Raw genomic sequence first — 17,462 nt, 5'->3', positions numbered from 1 at the left:
TATAGCGCTTTACAATTTGCTCCCCACAGTGATGGCAGAGGCAACCATGCAAGGTCTCGACCTGCTCATCGGGAGCAGTTGGGGGTTAAGTGTCTTGCTCAAGGACACTTCGCACCGCTGCCTGGGAATCTCCGGATTACCAGACTGCTCTAGTCGCCATCCTTAATACTTTATCTAAGGATGGTAAGTTAGTGTTGTGTTCATTCTTAGTTGGACGGTAGAGGTTGAGTACTTTCTGGTGATATGGATTGATTTTAAAACTGCAAATACATGGACCCTCCTAATGGACTGTCCAGTTATAGACTTCATTCTAACACTCCTTGGTTTAGGGACTTGGGTCTAACCTCTGCAGTTTTGGGGGACAGTCTTCTCCAGTCTGCTACCTCAAGACATTAGGGACATCAGTCCAATGTCCAAGACCCACCGTGATCTGTTATGTCTGTTGTCTCACTCCCCCCGCCCCTTTACTGTAAAGTGACTTAGTGCTAGAAATGATTTATAGATCCAGTTTATTATTCTATCAAACTCTGGTTTAGGGCGCTCATAATCATCAATCTAAATATTAAGCGTCTGACCTGCATGGCGTGTGTAATTTATTGTTATGCCGCAGTGAGTACAATGGATGATGCTAAACAGTCTAGAAACTTGTTTTTAATCTTCTAAATGCCACCCTCTAAAATCTATGGGCTAGTCTAAAATTCTCAAACCTTTTCTTGCCAAGGACCTGGATTGATGCACACTCAATCTCACAGACCCCATCTGAGCAGATTTATGTTGTTGGATATAGGATTTAGTCCAGTAGGCCTAGGCTATTCAGTACCTGTCTTTTCTGTTGAGATAGGAATAGAGAAAATGACTAGTTAAATCAGATTATAGTGCAATTAAACTACTAATTTGACTGGGGACCATTTTGGAACCCCCTCAAGGACCCCCAGGTTAACTTGAGAACCACTTGTCTAAAAGGCTAAGTGGGCTAGTATACTAGGCAAAAGAAATGTTTACCTTGAGTCACGCCTATTCATTCCATAACCATAACAAGCTAACTCAAGGTAGCACATTTGAAACGACAACAACCGAGTCTTGTCAACTTGACTGAAAGTCTGAATCGGAAACTCTATGGACAGCTCCTTTAAATGTCACATGACGTCACCAGCCACCTGTGGGCCGAGCTTATGGTTCCACCTTGACGCTCAGGTAGCAGCAGCCAGGGGTTTGTTTTGGCAACACTTCTTTAAAAACATTTGGGAATTTCGAGCTTTGCTCATAATTTAATAAACATCTATAAATTGAACAAGTCGAGACTAAAATGCCCACCTTTGTGCGAAGGACTTTGCACAGAAGTTCATCCGGAAGATAGGTGGTGGACATCCACTGTATGCCGCGGTGAGTATAGTAACGTGGAGCACTTTGAGAGGTTTAATGGTCAAGTTTGAAACACGATTAAATTAAATTCGATTCACGAAAGGGAGTCGTTATATGTTTCGGAATATTATTATCGTCAAATTATAAATGGGAGTGTGAATAATGTTGATGTTGATTGTTGAATGATATGTTGTATGTTGTTCTTCTGTCCAACACACGGTGTGTAATGTAAACACGACATGGGCCTGTTGTGTCATGTGTTCAGCTGATCGCTGCGTGATTTTAATGACTGCTGATATGATTTCTTATTAATCTGTGCACGCAAAAGATTGTTTTTGTCACCACACGTTTATGTTGTTATTTCTTGTAAATGGAGTGATGTAGACGTTTTGATGTTGTGGCGACACATCCTCAACAAGAGAACCAGTCGGATGACTTTTCCTGGCACCTGAGGATAGCAACTTCCATTTCAACAGCTCCAGCAGATTTTCATGAAAGGATGTTGGCCCCAGGGTCTTATGAATGATTTAACCCCTTTGGTGTGCAGCGTTATTAATAGCCTAGCACCACCAGTGGTGTGTGTCATCTCATTCACAGTTTTCCCCCCATTAACATCTCATCTAGTAATATAGTTTCTGTTAGGATCTCTGGGTAACAGTACTGTATATTTGCATATAGTATATGTTACAGTACTATATTGTATGTCGTGTATTTCATAAATGTCATGTATGTTGTGTGTATGTCATAAATGTCACTATGAATTGAAAATGGGGGACCCTGATGTAAACCAGACGAAAGTCTTTCTCTGGTCTGCATCCCCTTAACAAGTGTGTGTATTGAGCCGTGCTGTATTGTACCCCATTCTGCAATCTGTTAAATAAAGTTTTCATTCATTCATTTCATTCATCTTCTCCCCTAACCTTTCGTTTGACTGGTTCAGACCTTGGAGAGTGAAGCCATGCAGCCTGTCAGCAGGACCGGGACTCACGGATCCTCTTCGGGGCCCGACGGCTACGGCCTCGGAAGCGGCCTTCCCCGGAGGAGCGGCAGCCAGAAGTCGTCCTACGAGGAGCGCAGTGTGGACCCCGCGGGGGGGGAGTGGCCCCAGAGCGGCGAGGCGGCGCAGGGCGTGCACAAAGCCCGCCTTAATAATGAAGACGCCAACGGGAAGGAGTCCGACGAGACTATCGGTTTCATCCCCGGGTCGGCCGACCCCGACCCCGGCTCCGGGGCTCAGTCCTGCGGGCCCTGCGCCTCCCCGGGCGGCTGCAGGGCCTTCGTGTGCACCGTGTTGACGTGCGGCTTGTACAGAGTCCTGGCCCCGTGCCTCATGGCGCCCGGCGAGAGCCCCCGAGAGGAGGCGGAGACCATCAGCCTGAAGGCCGCGAAGCCGGAGGAGGAGGAGGAGGAGGACGGCGGCGCCGGCTGGCTGGAGGACCTTCACATCGCCGGCGTCAAAGTGCAGAGTCAGAGGGAGGAGGAGGACCCGACCGCCACCGCAGCGTCCTCCTCGCACGGCGGGGGTCCGAGACGAGCCAGCCCCCCCCAGTCCTTCTACGAGTCCATGAAGTACGAGGACTGGGACGAGGACGGCGGCGAGGACGTGGACTCCCTGATCACCAAGAAGCTGCTGGAGCTGTACTCGGAGTACCAGATCGAGGAGTGGGCCAAGTGCACCTCGGACTCCGTGTTCCTGAAGAAGACCAACGAGATCCACCGGCTGATCAACGACCTGGCGGAGGAGCACCAGCTGGACGAGCAGGAGGCGGAGTGCCGGATCGTGCGCGGCATCATCCGCATCAGCACCCGCAAGAGCAAGAAGCGGAGGCCCCCCCCCCTCCCCCAGGTCACCGGGAACAGGCCCCCCCCCCCACAGGTCACCGGGAACAGCCGCACGCTGTCGGACAGCGGCAACGAGACCATGAGGGACAGCGACTCCGTCTCCTTCAGCAACAACAGTAAGCTCAGTGATTCCCGCTGCATGTTGATACTAGTTTGGGGGGGCCCCCAAGGTATAATGGCTCCCCCCAAAGTATAATTTGTGTTTTTTTTTTTTTTTTTTTTTTTTTACTCAGTGAGCACTCATTTGCATTTGCATTGGTGGCAATGAGTGCTCAGTGAGTAAAAGAAAACGTAAGTAACCATAAATTATACTTTTTGATATAGATCATGTTCTTTGTTGGTTTGTGAGGATGTTAATACACACTTGGTAAGATGTGTGTATGAAAGAAGACCACAAAAAAACAGCAGTGACTGCTCTCAGCTGTTTAACACTTGAAGAAGACCTAGACACCATCACACTGAAGTGTCTGAAGTGCAGTGTTACTATGAACATTCAGTAGAATGCAGGATTTGAAAAGAAATCCCCCCCGTGAAAAATTTAGAGATTTTTTTTCAAATCCTGCATACATAGTAACACTGCACTTACAATCCCCCCCCTCAGGTCGTTCCCCCCAAAGTATATTTAATTTCTGCGGCAATCACTGAAGCTTGTCCTCAAAACCGCTGGTAAACGAAGGTGGCAGGAGGGTAGGACACACAGGCCGGTAAATGAACCAGCAGGAAGAACTGTGTGAATACTGAATAATCACACAGAGGGCTGTTAAAGGTGCTGTAAGTGGTGTAGGGTTCTCTCCTGATTGGATAAAGTGGGAACGGGATACCAGCAAATGTATTTTCCGTTTACTGCAGAGTGGAGGGACGCAGTGATGGCTGACAGAATGTAGAGCTATTTAACACTTATTTTAACAATGAAATATCACTTACAGTGCCTTTTTTAATGTGTTACTGTATCATCTTGGAACATCTATTTATGGTGGTGGGTCTGTCTGATATTGTAGTGTGCTGGGCTGATCCTGATACTATATACATTTGGCTCATTGAGTGATTGTACAGTACGTAGGGAATGGGATGGGTACCGAATCCGGTGCTTTTAAGGGTATTGACCGAATCACGTCGTTACTACAGAGTACCGATTCACGTGAGAGCCACCGGTGCCACATTTCGGTAATGCAAAAAAAAACACGAAACAAAACCTATGAAGTGTGCCTCACGTCAACGTTCACGCGCACAATACACGCTTACCTAGGATTTGACTTGATTCAACAACAAAGCAGTCGGGGCAATGGTTAGCCGAAAACAGTCGCAAGTGTGGTTACACTTTACAAAGCTAGATGCAGACAAAGCTCGGTGCAATACAGTCTCTGGAGCGTAACAGTAAGAAGCATTTTGTATAAAAGTATTCTGTACTTCTGTATGACAAATATTAAAGAAAGAAAGAAAGAAAGAAAGAAAGAATATTATATATATATATATTAACAAATTGTTCTAAATAAATAATAATGATAATAAATAATTTGAAGTTTGGTCTAATTTTGAGGTAGGTAGATTACATTTTTGGAGACTAAAATACAGAAAAAAGGTACCGTTGGGCATCGGTATTGATTCACAGGTACCGGTACCACATCGGTTCAAATGTGAATGGTATCCAACCCTAAGTACGGGCATTTTGTTCATGGTTCTGTGCAGCCTAATGGGTAGAGAGCACGGCGCTAACGCTACCTGTATGGATTAGGGGCTCAGGTTCCACTAGACTTGACCAAAAAAAATCTATACATTCACGGTACTGTAAGGCACTTTGGATAAAAGCATCTGTATCCACCACATGGCATTCATGATGGATGTGTGCACACTACTGCACAGACGTGTACAATATTCTTTTCCTAACTTCTGTTTTGCCTTATATGTGACAAATAAAACAACTTGAAACTTGTTATGCAGGGGAAAAGCTGACCGTTGTTCTCTGTTGTTTCGTTGTTTTCTTAAAGACGACTACAACGTCCAAATATCAGAGGAGACGCACTCTGATATATACGCCAGGAAGATGAGGAGGAACAGTGGGGGTAAGCAATCTGACACTGTTTTTATTCATTATTAATTATATATCCACGCTGTACTTTCACTTTCGGTTCTGCTGATGCCAACATGGGAAATGCTGAAGTTATTTACTGCCTAGTTACTCACCAGTGTTCTTCGAATAGCGTGACTGTATTCCGTTTCCCATAAGAGAGTTTATATTTGGCAAGATGCGCTGTATAGTGTGTCCGGTGTCATTTAGCGGAAAAACCCGTCGTAGGTTCACTGGGTTTTCAACAACCGAGGTAGACTGGTTTCACTGGCTCCTGTACCCACAGCGCTTGTAGATATCAGGCATACTGCCAAGTAGGTAGGGGCAACCCCCCCCCCACACACACAATATTGGCATGTTTTTCAATGATTCTGCAAAAACGAGTGTATAAAACAATCCTGAATCACTTGAACTGAACACATACAATATTCTGTATAATCATCAGTATGGTTTCTGTAAAAATCATTCATCTTATATGCCATTTTAGAACTTACTGATAATAACAACTAACAAGTATGCAATAGGTATATTTATATATTTTTAGACCGTTTTAGAAAGCATTTGACACTGTTAACCATACTATTCTCATGTGATTTTTTTTTATAGATATGGCTTCATGGTAATGTTTATAAGTGGCCCAGTAACTATGTAGAGAACAGGGCTCCAAACTAACTAAAAAAACATGTTAATCGTCCCGATATATACATTGATCGTCTCAAAATATAAATTTATTCTTTCATTTTTTAGTTTTACATTATCAAGACTCAGAGATAGACATCATCTGTGATCACATTCCGATACTAAATAAAGATAACAAAGATTGAAATTCACTTGCATGCATTAGGCAATGAATAGAGGCCAGGCCTTGCACGGTATGTTTGTGTAGTCATCAGTCTTCCAGCATAGCATGGTAATATGGCAACCATTGTTTTGTATATGGCAATGGAAGAGACGACGGGTTGCTATGTGCAAAACAACAGTTGCTATGTTTTGAGATATAAGAAATATACCAACAGGGCGGCTAAGTGGCGCAGTGGGCAAGGCGCTCGCCACTAATGCAGGAGATGCTGGGTTCGAGCCCAGCTCTCGGCATTGCTACCAGCTTGGCTGGTCGTTCATACTAACGCAATTGGCAGTGTTAGGGGGTGGGAAGCTGGTGGGTGGGGATCGGACGTTGTGGACAGCGACTCCTACAGGTCGGTTGGTGCGCCTGCACAGTAGAATCAGGAAGCAGTGGGGGCGGCGTGTCCCTCCCACGCAGACCCTCGCCGCTGAGAGATCGCGCTGTACAGGTGAAAAGATGCGACTGCTGCCTCCTCGTGTACCGGAGGGGACACGTGATGCAAGGCTTGTCCACATTGCAGCCGGCCTGTGGGAGGCATGGCCTAACAGCGTTAGAGACAGGGGAGGGTAGAATTGGACAATACGAAATTGGGATGGGAGAAAAATAGAAAATGGGAGAAAAAAGTAGATAAAAAAAAAAGAAATATACCAACAAAAACACAATTTGGTGTCTTACTACTGGATCCAGTGACGTGCTTTTCCAGTGTTTTACCTACTCCACCACTGCACAGAAATGAGCCATTTTATTTTGAATGTAGTTACCAGAAGGAGAGCTACACAAACATTCCATGCAAGGCCTCTATAGACCTGTTCGCCGTATACGTCAGACTCCGTGTGCGCGCGCATCACCGGGGCAGAAAGGAACGTAATCCTGGTCAGAACAACGGGGCAGACTACAATATATTTGCATTTGTTAGCCATGCTAGCGATATAAACAATCGATCCATGCCAAAGCTAGAATATGTAAAAGGTGAAAGACTCACACAGCCATGCTGATTTGGCAAAATGACATCCAGCCGTTTTAGTTTGAAACAACTTTTAGTCAGGGGAGTGCCATGGTTTCTTCATAGAGTCCCGTTGTACCGCTGTACGCAGCATCTCGCGCAGGTCCGGGGTAACTTAGTCACGTGACTCGGTTGGTATTGCTGATTGGCTTGAACACGGTATGTTTGTAAACGGCGAACAGGTCTATTAGGCCTAATGAAAAGAAAAGAAGAGTGAAACTTCCGAAATAGCAAAGTTGAAATATCCAAATAGTTTGGCCTAAGTTGGTTTTTTAGACTGTGTGCTTGGTGACTAAATGTCCTGTAGTGTTGGAGCAAGCTGAGCGTTCCCCCCCGCCCGCACTGATTCACTCTCAAAAACATTGCTTCAAGGACTTTACGATTAAACATTTATAATATCTGTACTTAGTTTTCAAGTATTGTGCGTGAAGAGACAGCTTTAGTACACGTTCTGCTTCCAGAGGGAGCTTACAGCAAACTCACGTTGCACAGCCTGCTCTCATGTTCTCGTTACCAGCAAAGTCACAATACATTCTATTATAGTTTTAATTTATCCATATTTAACATACTGTAAAATTGTAAGTACATTCACAACTCATCTGTACCAAATGGTGTTGCTGCAGAAACACTTTAGGTTAGGAACCTTTTCCAAAGCTGTTCTTTCAAGTGCACCTGTTTTCTTTAGGTTGCAGTTGTTGACTATCTTTGACATTAACACTTTCACTACCACACTACAACGGGTTAACACTTTCACTACCACACTGCAACGGGTTAACACTTTCACTACCACACTACAACGGGTTAACACTTTCACTACCACACTACAACGGGTTAACACTTTCACTACCACACTACAACGGGTTAACACTTTCACTACCACACTACAAAGGGTTAACACTTTCACTACCACACTACAAAGGGTTAACACTTTCACTACCACACTACAAAGGGTTAATGCTTTCTGTACCACACTACAAAAGGTTAACCCTTTCACATATTCAGTACACCTTCATATTCAGTATACATTCATATTCAGTAACCTTCATATTCAGTACACCTTCATATTCAGTACACCTTCATATTCAGTATACATTCATATTCAGTACACCTTCATATTCAGTACAAATTCATATTCAGTATACATTCATATTCAGTACTCCTTCATATTCAGTACACCTTCATATTCAGTACACATTCATATTCAGTATACATTCATATTCAGTACTCCTTCATATTCAGTATACATTCATATTCAGTACTCCTTCATATTCAGTATACATTCATATTCAGTACTCCTTCATATTCAGTATACATTCATATTCAGTACACCTTCATATTCAGTACACATTCATATTCAGTACACCTTCATATTGAGTATTCATTCATATTTAGTATACCTTCATATTCAGTACACCTTCTTTCATATGCATTACACCTTCATATTCAGTACACCTTCATATTCTGTATACATTCATATTCTGTATACATTCATATTTAGTATATATTCATATTCAGTATTCCTTCATATTCAAGTTGTCACCATTCAGTCCTAACATAGACCTATGACCCTCTCAGTCAAGTTCAGGAACATTTCTGCTGTTGTCACCTTGTGACTTGCCTCTGTGTTTGATGATTGCACCAATGAGATGAGCTCAATTGAATTTTATTGGAATAAGCAGCACTTTTATGATGAGATAAGATATTCCTTTATTGATCTCCTTGGGGAAATTCGGGTGTCATAGCATAGGAGGGGAAGTACAGGTATGGGCAGGGTAATAAGACATAAATATAGTTAATAAATTAAAATATGAATATGAAGATATGAGAAAAATAAAGGGTGTAAACAATATAATTAACTCTGAATATAAATATATGAGTAAATAAACAGTATACACGAGATGCAGGTCTGTACCCTAACTGGCATGATATACGTTGTAGTACGTTTAGTGGTCGAATCTATGCAGTCCTCATTCAATACAGCTCGGCAATGAGGGCAAACGAGGACTAAACGCAAATCTAACCTCATTGTGTCAAACGTTAAAATATGTTTTGCAAAATTCATTGCATTAAATTATTGAACGGACGTTTTTCTTTCTGGTTCCTCTTGGCTGACTGCTGCTGTTGTTGTTGTTCCCCCCCAGCTCCCACCTCCGCTTCTCCAAAGAAGACTTTTTTTTAACTTTTCTTTTTACTTTGACAAATAAGTAAACATGTGTAGTTCGCTACATACTTTTAAGAAATTATTCAAATATAAGGTGATGCATAAATATAAAACCTCATTATTATCCTAGTTATATTTCATCTATAACATACCTGTGTTCAAATAGTGACAAAGGAAAAAAGAAAAACATAATATATAAAAAAAGAAAAAGTATTTAAAAAATAAATAAAACATAAATAAATGTGTATACGTTTTGTACATAAAACTATGAAACGTTTGTAACCTTTGCTAAATGATATACTGAATTATGTTTCTTTTTTGTATTTAATTTTTTTGTGTAAATAGTGTAATGTAATGTAAAAAGGGTAGGCAATTATAAGCCTCGGCTTCAGCCTACACCTTTTCGGTCATTTTTTTTTAATTTTTTTTGGGAGTTCTACTACTATGCTTTGTAAAAAAAAAAAAAAAAAAAAAAGGGCAGAAATAAAATCATTCATTCATTCATTCATTCATTCATTCATTCATCCAGCAGAACACTCCCCCGGCCAGACGGAGAGCGACTCCTCCGGCGTCCCGTTCCTTCGCACCTCTGTGAGAACGTGATTCCTCCTCGCCGATGCTTTGGCCGCTCTATCCTGGAATTTCTTAACGCCACTACGTCCACACGGGGGTCCAAAAGGAAGGCAGATTCGTACCGCACGGAGCGATATCTCTGGCCACGCCGCGACAGAGACCCACGGGTTCGCTTCAAAGAATGTGAAGAGTCACGATGTCACTCAGGACTGTGTGTGTGTGTGTATTTTGTGCTCTATGAATGTTATGTCTACGTTTTGAAGGATTGTATGACTCCGATCTCACCAGTAGCTCCCGGCTTCCGGCCTCTTTCATGTCCATCCTTAACCCTTTCACTACCACACTACAGACGGTTAACCTTCTGTAGTGTTGTAGTGAACGGTTAACCTTCTGTAGTGTGGTAGTGTAAGGGTTAACCTATAGTGGTAGTGAAAGGGTTAACCTTCTGTATGGTAGTGAAGGGGTTAACCTGTAGTGTGGTAGTGAAAGGGTTAACCTTCTGTAGTGTGGTAGTGTAAGGGTTAACATATAGTGGTAGTGAAAGGGTTAACCTTCTGTAGTGTGGTAGTGAACGGGTTAACCCTTTGTAGTGTGGTAGTGAAAGGTTAACCTTCTGTAGTGTGGTAGTGAAAGGGTTAACCCTTTGTAATGTGGTGGTTAAAGGGGACATTATGTTTCTTTTCAACAATTTTATATGACTTCCTTGAATCTGGAATATTTTCTTTCTTTCTTTTTTTGTTGCTAAATCTTATTTTAATTATTTATCTTCAACCTCTTTCTTCTCTTCGCCCTGTTCCTGGTGGGTGTAGCAGCAACACACCACATTTTAAATCTATTATTTCCCTCCCTGGCCCGGCTAGCCCACAACATCTTTACAGACTGGGCACTACATTAGGGCGAGCAGTTTTCCTGGCTCCAAAAAGAACAGCTAATTGGTTAATCAAAGCCAACATCATAGAGGGGAAGCAATTGTGAACAGCTTGTTTAGGCTTGTTAATCTGAAGACCACAAACCCTGGCCAAACAGCAAGGGGTACATATGTCATTCCCCCCCCCCCCCAGTGCCTAAATAACATTTTAGACTGCCAAATCTATACAAAGACTAAGCAAAACCCCTTTTCCATAAAAATTTAAATCCCTTTTAGCCCTCAGAATTCCATCTTGGAATTATAGAACTCTATTCGGTTGTTAACCCTTTCACAACCACACTACAGAAGGTTAACCTTTTTACTACCACACTACAGGCGATAGTGTGGTAGTGAAAGGTTAACCTTCTGTAGTGTGGTTGTGAAAGGGTTAACCCTTTGTCGTGTGGCAGTGAAAGGGTTAGCCTTCTGTATTGTTGCAGTGAGAGGGTTAACCATTTTTGGTAGTGTGGTAGTGAAAGGGTTTTAAGTCTGATGCCACGCTGATGTATCTATTCATGTCCGGGGGCCAAACCTCCTCCGCTTCAGACGGCGGGAGACACTAGGAGCACAAACTGCGTCTTTATGACTCCGATCTATAAAAACAACAAGGGACTCGGCACTGTGGCGTGTTGAAAAGACCAGAGCCGAACGCAGGAAGCTTGGCCCCCCGGAAACGGTTTAATCGACGGTCGATACGTCACGACTTAGCTTAGCAACAGAATAGCTTTTAACGACCGGTAGCCATTGTGTGACACACACCGTTAGAATGTCCAGTTATCAAAATTCTAATCGCACATTGTGTGAGATGGTACTACAATTGACCTGTCTCAGACCCCGCCCCTCTTTTCCTGATCCTCCAGTCACTTAACTCTTGGAGAGACAGGTCGATTTGAAAAGAGCTAACGCTGCGTCACGATCGAGTCTCCCGCCTTTTGTTTCTCGAAGGAAAAATTACTTGTGTTCATGAAACCCGACTCTCGCTGCTTCAGCCTCACGGACTCTTGTACTTCTATGCAGAGGACATCTGGCTTTGGCTCTGGCTCTGGACTGCGCTCCGAAAAGTATAGAAAAGTAGGACTGTCGTCATCACTGGCAGATAGTGCTATATCTTTGGGCATTAATTATGTGGCGGGATTGTTTTCACCAGTACACCTGCCTTTTATTTATTTCAACTGGATACACAGTCGACGGTTTAAGATCAGTGTTGCAGAAAAGTGTTCCCATGTTCTTCCTAATATTATGCTTTTGCCAAATCCCTGCTGGACGACATGTATGTTGTCCAGTTACAAATATGTGATTATCAATCGTTTTAGTCGGCACAGGCAGTTTTGTGATAAATGATGATGAACTTGTATATATATATATACCTCAGTGATTATGTATTTAATTGTCTAGGCTTCATATGATATTTAATGTGATTTTCTGTATTTTTCTGTGTCATAATGTGTAGTGAATGTTCCTCTTGAAGTCTTTATTCTACCGCTTATATGAAAAGTAGTCGGGAGTGTAACCACATCCCTGTCTGACTCTTGTGACCCCGGAGGTGTTCTCTTCAAAAGCGCTTTGTATCAGGATGACTAGGCCTGTGTGTTGAGTGAGGTGCACATCCATAACTAACTAACTAACTAAACTAACCCTGAGGAGTTCCCCAGTTTAAACTAGAGTTGTTCCGATACCGATACCAGTATCGGAAATGCCTCTCCGATACAGCCTAAAACGCTGCTATCAGTATCGGCGAGTACACTTGAATTCTATGCTCCGATACCGTGACGTAATTTATCAACAACACGTGTGGTATCCTCCTGCTGAGAGTGAGCATTATAAAACAAACATGTTTTTAATCGACGTGAATTAAAGTGTCAATGCTGTTTGTCATTTTAACAGCAGATACTTTCTTAAATGCCATCGTCCCGACAGAGCGGTGGGGGAGCTCGCTTGCTGGTGTTATTAGCATTAGCTGAAGAGCTAGCTGAAAAGCTAGACCGTTTTCGCCTAAAGGTACATGCCTAAGTAAATGGAAGATTGCTCCACTTCTGCAAGGTCAATTTGCATGTTCTTGGTATCTAGGAACATCTAGGGACCTGGGGGTATGTATTTCCAGTGTCCAGAAATATTGTGTCTGTTACTGGGCTGAGTAAATTGTAATGAAGAAAAGGAGAATATAAATTATGATTTATGATTTTTGCATCTTTGATCAAAAATGTATACGGGTAGGAGAAAATGCTCACTGAGCTCATTCACCACCTTATTGAGATCATGTGTACAGAAAATCTAAGCAAATGAATTTTCATTCAGACATGCTGTTTTTTTTTCTTCTCTCTCCCTGGTGGGAATGCTGGCAGCTGAGTCAGTGAAATTCCTGCTGCCCGCTTCTTATCAGCATGAACTCGGTTCATTGTGGACCTCATTCTAGCTGAAGGTTATAAAGCGACCGAGCCACAGGCACTATCACCCTGTCGTTTCATATACCTGCCTCTGGATCTTCCTCTTGTGTGTTACTTCCCCTCTACGCTGCACTCCATGACAGCTAGTATGCAAATGAATAAATCCAGAATGAGAATAACCTGCCTGTTTGCCTTTAGGTAGTATGTATTAAAGGTCACTGACATGCACCGACTGTTACTCCTGAAAAGGGTCCTTGAGTTCAATACTGTGTACGGGCCATGGTGGCCTGTGGGAGAGGTGGGGGGACGACCTCTGTTGTGACTTTTTGGTTATATTACATTTTGAAAGTGTCTTTTTTTTTCTGTGTGGATACCCCTTCAGCCAGGAAATAGATGCCATCAATGTCTAGAACAACATTTTATTCAGATTTCTTAACCTGAAACGGGCAAGGCAGAATCGTCAGAAGTGACCGAACACTACAGACCCATTTCACTAGTCTCTCTTTTAGTGAGCCAATAACTGACTGTAACATCAAGGACATCGGAACACTACAGACCCATTTCACTGCTCTCTCTTTTAGTAAGACAATAACTGACTGTAACATCAAGGACACCGAACACTACAGACCCATTTCACTAGTCTCTCTTTTAGTAAGACAATAACTGACTGTAACATCAAGGACATCGGAACACTACAGACCCATTTCATTACTCTCTTTTAGTGAGCCAAGAACTGACTGTAATATCAAGGACATCATATTAGCGCGATGTGAAACTGGTTATTCTGGCTGTGGCAAAAAACTAGGAAGTCAAATCTGTCCTCGTTTAGGAAGTGTAATGTGTTATTGCCATGGAATGGCAATTCTTCAAAGCAATAGTACTCGTCTGTTTGTTGATTTATTTTTTTTGTCCGTGGTGCACTGTGTTTTCTCAGCAGTGTTGGAGAGTTTAAAATATGATACTTGCTCGTCTTGTCACAAGCGAATTTGTGGTCATTTCAATTTTGAGCAAAAAAACATTAAAATCCTTTCAGATCATATGTAGAGTTTGTGGGGGAATTTTTCCCCTCAATTCTACCACTCTAGCTTTCAATGGCCAGTAGCCACCAGTGGTGCATGAAGTATACAGTTCCTTTACTTAAGTAAAGGTAGAAATACCCAGATAAATGAGTACTCTGGTAAAAGTACTCCATTCAAATTTTACTTAAGTAAAAGTAGAGAAATATTTGCTATTGAATGTACTTAAGTATCTAAAGTCAAAGTACATGATGTTTGTGTATTTTAATGCTTGGGAGTGTTCAAACCTCGATCCATTGACCTCTAAAGGTCATGTTAAAGTGGTATGTGGTCCAGTTATGGTGCTCGGATTAAAGGTGATGTTTAAGTGGTATGTGGTCCAGTTATGCTGCTCTGATTACGTCCTCTTGAAGTTGACAGGCTTCAAATGTGAAAGTATATAATCTTCATACATCTTTGCCATGTTTTCTATGCAAAATCTTTTCCTTCAAAGTAACTAGTAACTGATGGGTTCAGATAAATGTAGTGGAGTAAAAAGTACAATATGTCCCTTTGAAATGTAGTGGAGTAAAAGTATAAAATTCCCTAAACGTAAAGTACAGTACTTGAGTAAAAAATGCTTAGTTACTTAACACCACTGTGATATCGTTGTTAGAATGTGGATTCTAATCAATCGGTGTGCTCGTAAACCTAGAAGGGTTCAATTGAAACGGGTGAACACAAAACGGCATCACATCTCCCTGTACTTGTTGCTTCTCCTTTGTAATGTGAGACGAGTTCTTATTGTTGGTGATGCCATATATCACCACACGGGGGAGACAGAATACAAGCAATTGTTTGAGCTCACAAAACTATTCTCACACTTCCCTTAAAATAGTGGAAGTATTTGACATACATCTTGGTATATATATATATGTTGATTGCCATACATTTGTTTTTCTTACATAGGCAAATAATACCCCCAAAACAATTAAGTTTAGAAACATTTATTTCTTGCACTTTCTGCATCATAGTTTTCATTGTATAAAATGTCATAATAGTAATAATAATAATAATAATAATAATAATAATAATAATAAAAAAAATAATAACTACATTCTCACTCATACACTCAAAAGTCACTTTAAAAAGTCCTTGCTTCCATCTAATTCCAATCTGGTCCGACGAGTAACATTTCACTTAATAGATCAAGTAGATTCGCCTGGCCAATAACGGGCTTGAAGAACAGTTCCGTGACCAAGCTTCGGCTGACGGTCTGAACGGCGGAAGCCGCCAGGAGGATGTGGCTGAAGCGAGCGGCGTCTCCTGGATGCAGCAGTTCAGTGACCTCCCTGAGGGCTCGCCGAGCCTCCCGTTGGAGACCGTCAACCAACACAGCGGCTCTCAACCCTGGAACGTCTGTAGAGAGAAGAGCCGTTTCAATGATACTATTCAGTGTAGTAGATACAGTATATTCACTTGTTTGATCAGCTAACTTGAACTCAACTGTGTGTTTTACCTGGATTAAACAACAGGGTACCCTTCAGGTAGGCATATTCCTTTGGACTGAGATCCAGGTTCCACAGTTTGTGCAAGCAGGATTTGAGTTTGTGAACCCCGGCAGTGGTCGCCAGTGACCTTTTCTCAGCATCGACATCTTCATCGTCCTTCTCCGTCCGCCTCTGACCGTTGAGGAGAATCTGTCGTAGCAGGCTGGAATCCGGGGCGTCGGTCACCTCGAAGGCGATCTTCTCCTGGGCTAGCCCCAGCACAAAGAGGGGAACCCAGCAGACTCTCAGCATCGACAGCTGGTCCTCCGGCGGAAGTTGACCGAACGACGGTAGGCCCCTCATGAAGCGGACGGTCTTGACCAGCACGGCGGACGCCACTTGGCAGGTCACCTTCGGGTTCTTCAGGCAGACGGCCCGCCTCTGGCCACAGTGACAGCGGTGTAACGAGGCATTACAGTTCCGGCTGTGGACGGCGTCGTTGCTCAGGTAGCAGCTGTCCCTCCAGCTCAAGATGTTGTACAGAATGGTGTGAGGATGTTGTTGTTCCCGGTAACCAGGGCAATGGGAGCTGGCTGTCTTCTCTACCAGAGGAAACATTGTGAAGTGAAGTAGGGTATCCCTCAGTGCCAATCCTTTACAGAGACGACGCACAAAGAAGTCCCATCCGTCGAGTGACTCAGAATCCGGAACAGTGTCTCTTGCTCTCCGAAAAACAATACATCAACCAGAAGCCAAGGCCCTATTTATACAGGATATCACCAGGGCATGGCAAGTCAACCTTGACCCTCCCTCCCGTGTATCCCTGCGCTGTGGAAAAACTCAGTGACCCTGGACTACTCGCACAGAGACAGGGTCAGCCCGCTGAAGGCTCTCTCCACGTGGAGGCGATAAGGCGTATTAAACTCTGCAGTGAAAGTTGTGCACGAAAGGAGAGTTCAGGAGGAGCCGGCAGGGTGAATGACATTTATCATGTTTACCTCAGTCATTAACTCAGTCTGTACCAGGCTACCAAGGACTGACTGGGTCAATGCTCATGCTGCCACTTGGCCTGACGCCTAGCATTACTTGCCAGTTTTAGTACGTTGGAAATCTGAATAATTTATGAGGCCATTAATGGGATTTTCTAAACACTGTGGAGCTTGATTTACTGCTCCAAATTGCATTTTCACCATGGATTCACCGGGATTACCAGATCATATTTTCTGGGAAACAAGATCATCAGGCACTCAATCATCAGTCAATCATCAAATAGATCTTGATGCATTTTTTTCACAAAATAAAGTCTTGCATCAGGCACAAGCAAGAGATAGCTTTAAGAAGAGTATAGCACTTAATATGTCACAATTCATCAGAGCAGCCACTTAACGCTGTTGGAGGGGATTTTTTTTAGATTATGCATTAATCCACACAGACGTTATCTGTTACAACAGGAGCTGTGTACTTTCGGTCATTAGCACCGATCGTGGATATCGTGTCTCTAATCAGTGTGATAATAGATGGTCTCACGTAGCACTATTCAGTTACAGTACGTTCTGTCGTTTGTTCACGTGAGCCACACTTACTGTATGAGGTTTCAAAGACACCATTTACAGCAGGTACACAGAATTAAGGTATACTGTCATGGATCCATGCAAAGGTGGGTCTGAAAGGCGCTATATACATTTAAGATATTATTATTATTCTAAAGGTGTGGGGTTTTACTATACCGTTGTCCACAAGATATACATATAGTAAAAGTATATAAAAATGATATATACTGTATATTTGTATATGTAGGTATTGTATTACACAAGTATAAAGTAAAAGAAAATAGAT

At 42.7% G+C, this 17,462-nt stretch overlaps 2 protein-coding genes across 3 annotated transcripts; one reads left to right on the top strand and one right to left on the bottom strand.

Annotated features, from left to right (window-relative positions):
• Positions 1–1,195: 1,195 nt before the first annotated feature.
• Positions 1,196–13,369, top strand: kdf1b (keratinocyte differentiation factor 1b). Of its 2 annotated transcripts, none has more exons than XM_084313682.1 (4): positions 1,196–1,383; positions 2,303–3,320; positions 5,190–5,264; positions 9,810–13,369. In XM_084313682.1, exons 2-4 carry the CDS (start codon positions 2,321–2,323, stop codon positions 9,878–9,880), a joined length of 1,146 nt encoding a protein of 381 aa, XP_084169808.1. In that variant the 5' UTR covers positions 1,196–1,383; positions 2,303–2,320; the 3' UTR covers positions 9,881–13,369. The 2 variants fall into 2 exon arrangements, with proteins under 2 accessions (XP_084169808.1, XP_084169807.1); XM_084313681.1 differs by having other exon boundaries at positions 9,807–13,369.
• A 1,932-nt stretch (positions 13,370–15,301) lies between these two features.
• On the bottom strand, positions 15,302–16,244 carry nr0b2b (nuclear receptor subfamily 0, group B, member 2b; the record flags this gene model as incomplete). The annotated part of the gene is made up of 2 exons (XM_084311885.1): positions 15,302–15,555; positions 15,656–16,244. The coding sequence occupies 2 exons, from the start codon at positions 16,242–16,244 to the stop codon at positions 15,302–15,304; spliced, it is 843 nt and encodes a 280-aa protein (XP_084168011.1).
• Between the last annotated feature and the right edge of the window lie 1,218 nt (positions 16,245–17,462).

The sequence above is a fragment of the Notolepis coatsorum genome (genome assembly GCF_963971535.1).
Source record: "Notolepis coatsorum genome assembly, chromosome: 4".
In the NCBI taxonomy this organism is placed as follows: domain Eukaryota; kingdom Metazoa; phylum Chordata; class Actinopteri; order Aulopiformes; family Paralepididae; genus Notolepis; species Notolepis coatsorum.
The sequence above is the reverse complement of the archived record's forward strand: the minus strand, read 5'-3'. Positions and strand labels throughout refer to the sequence as shown.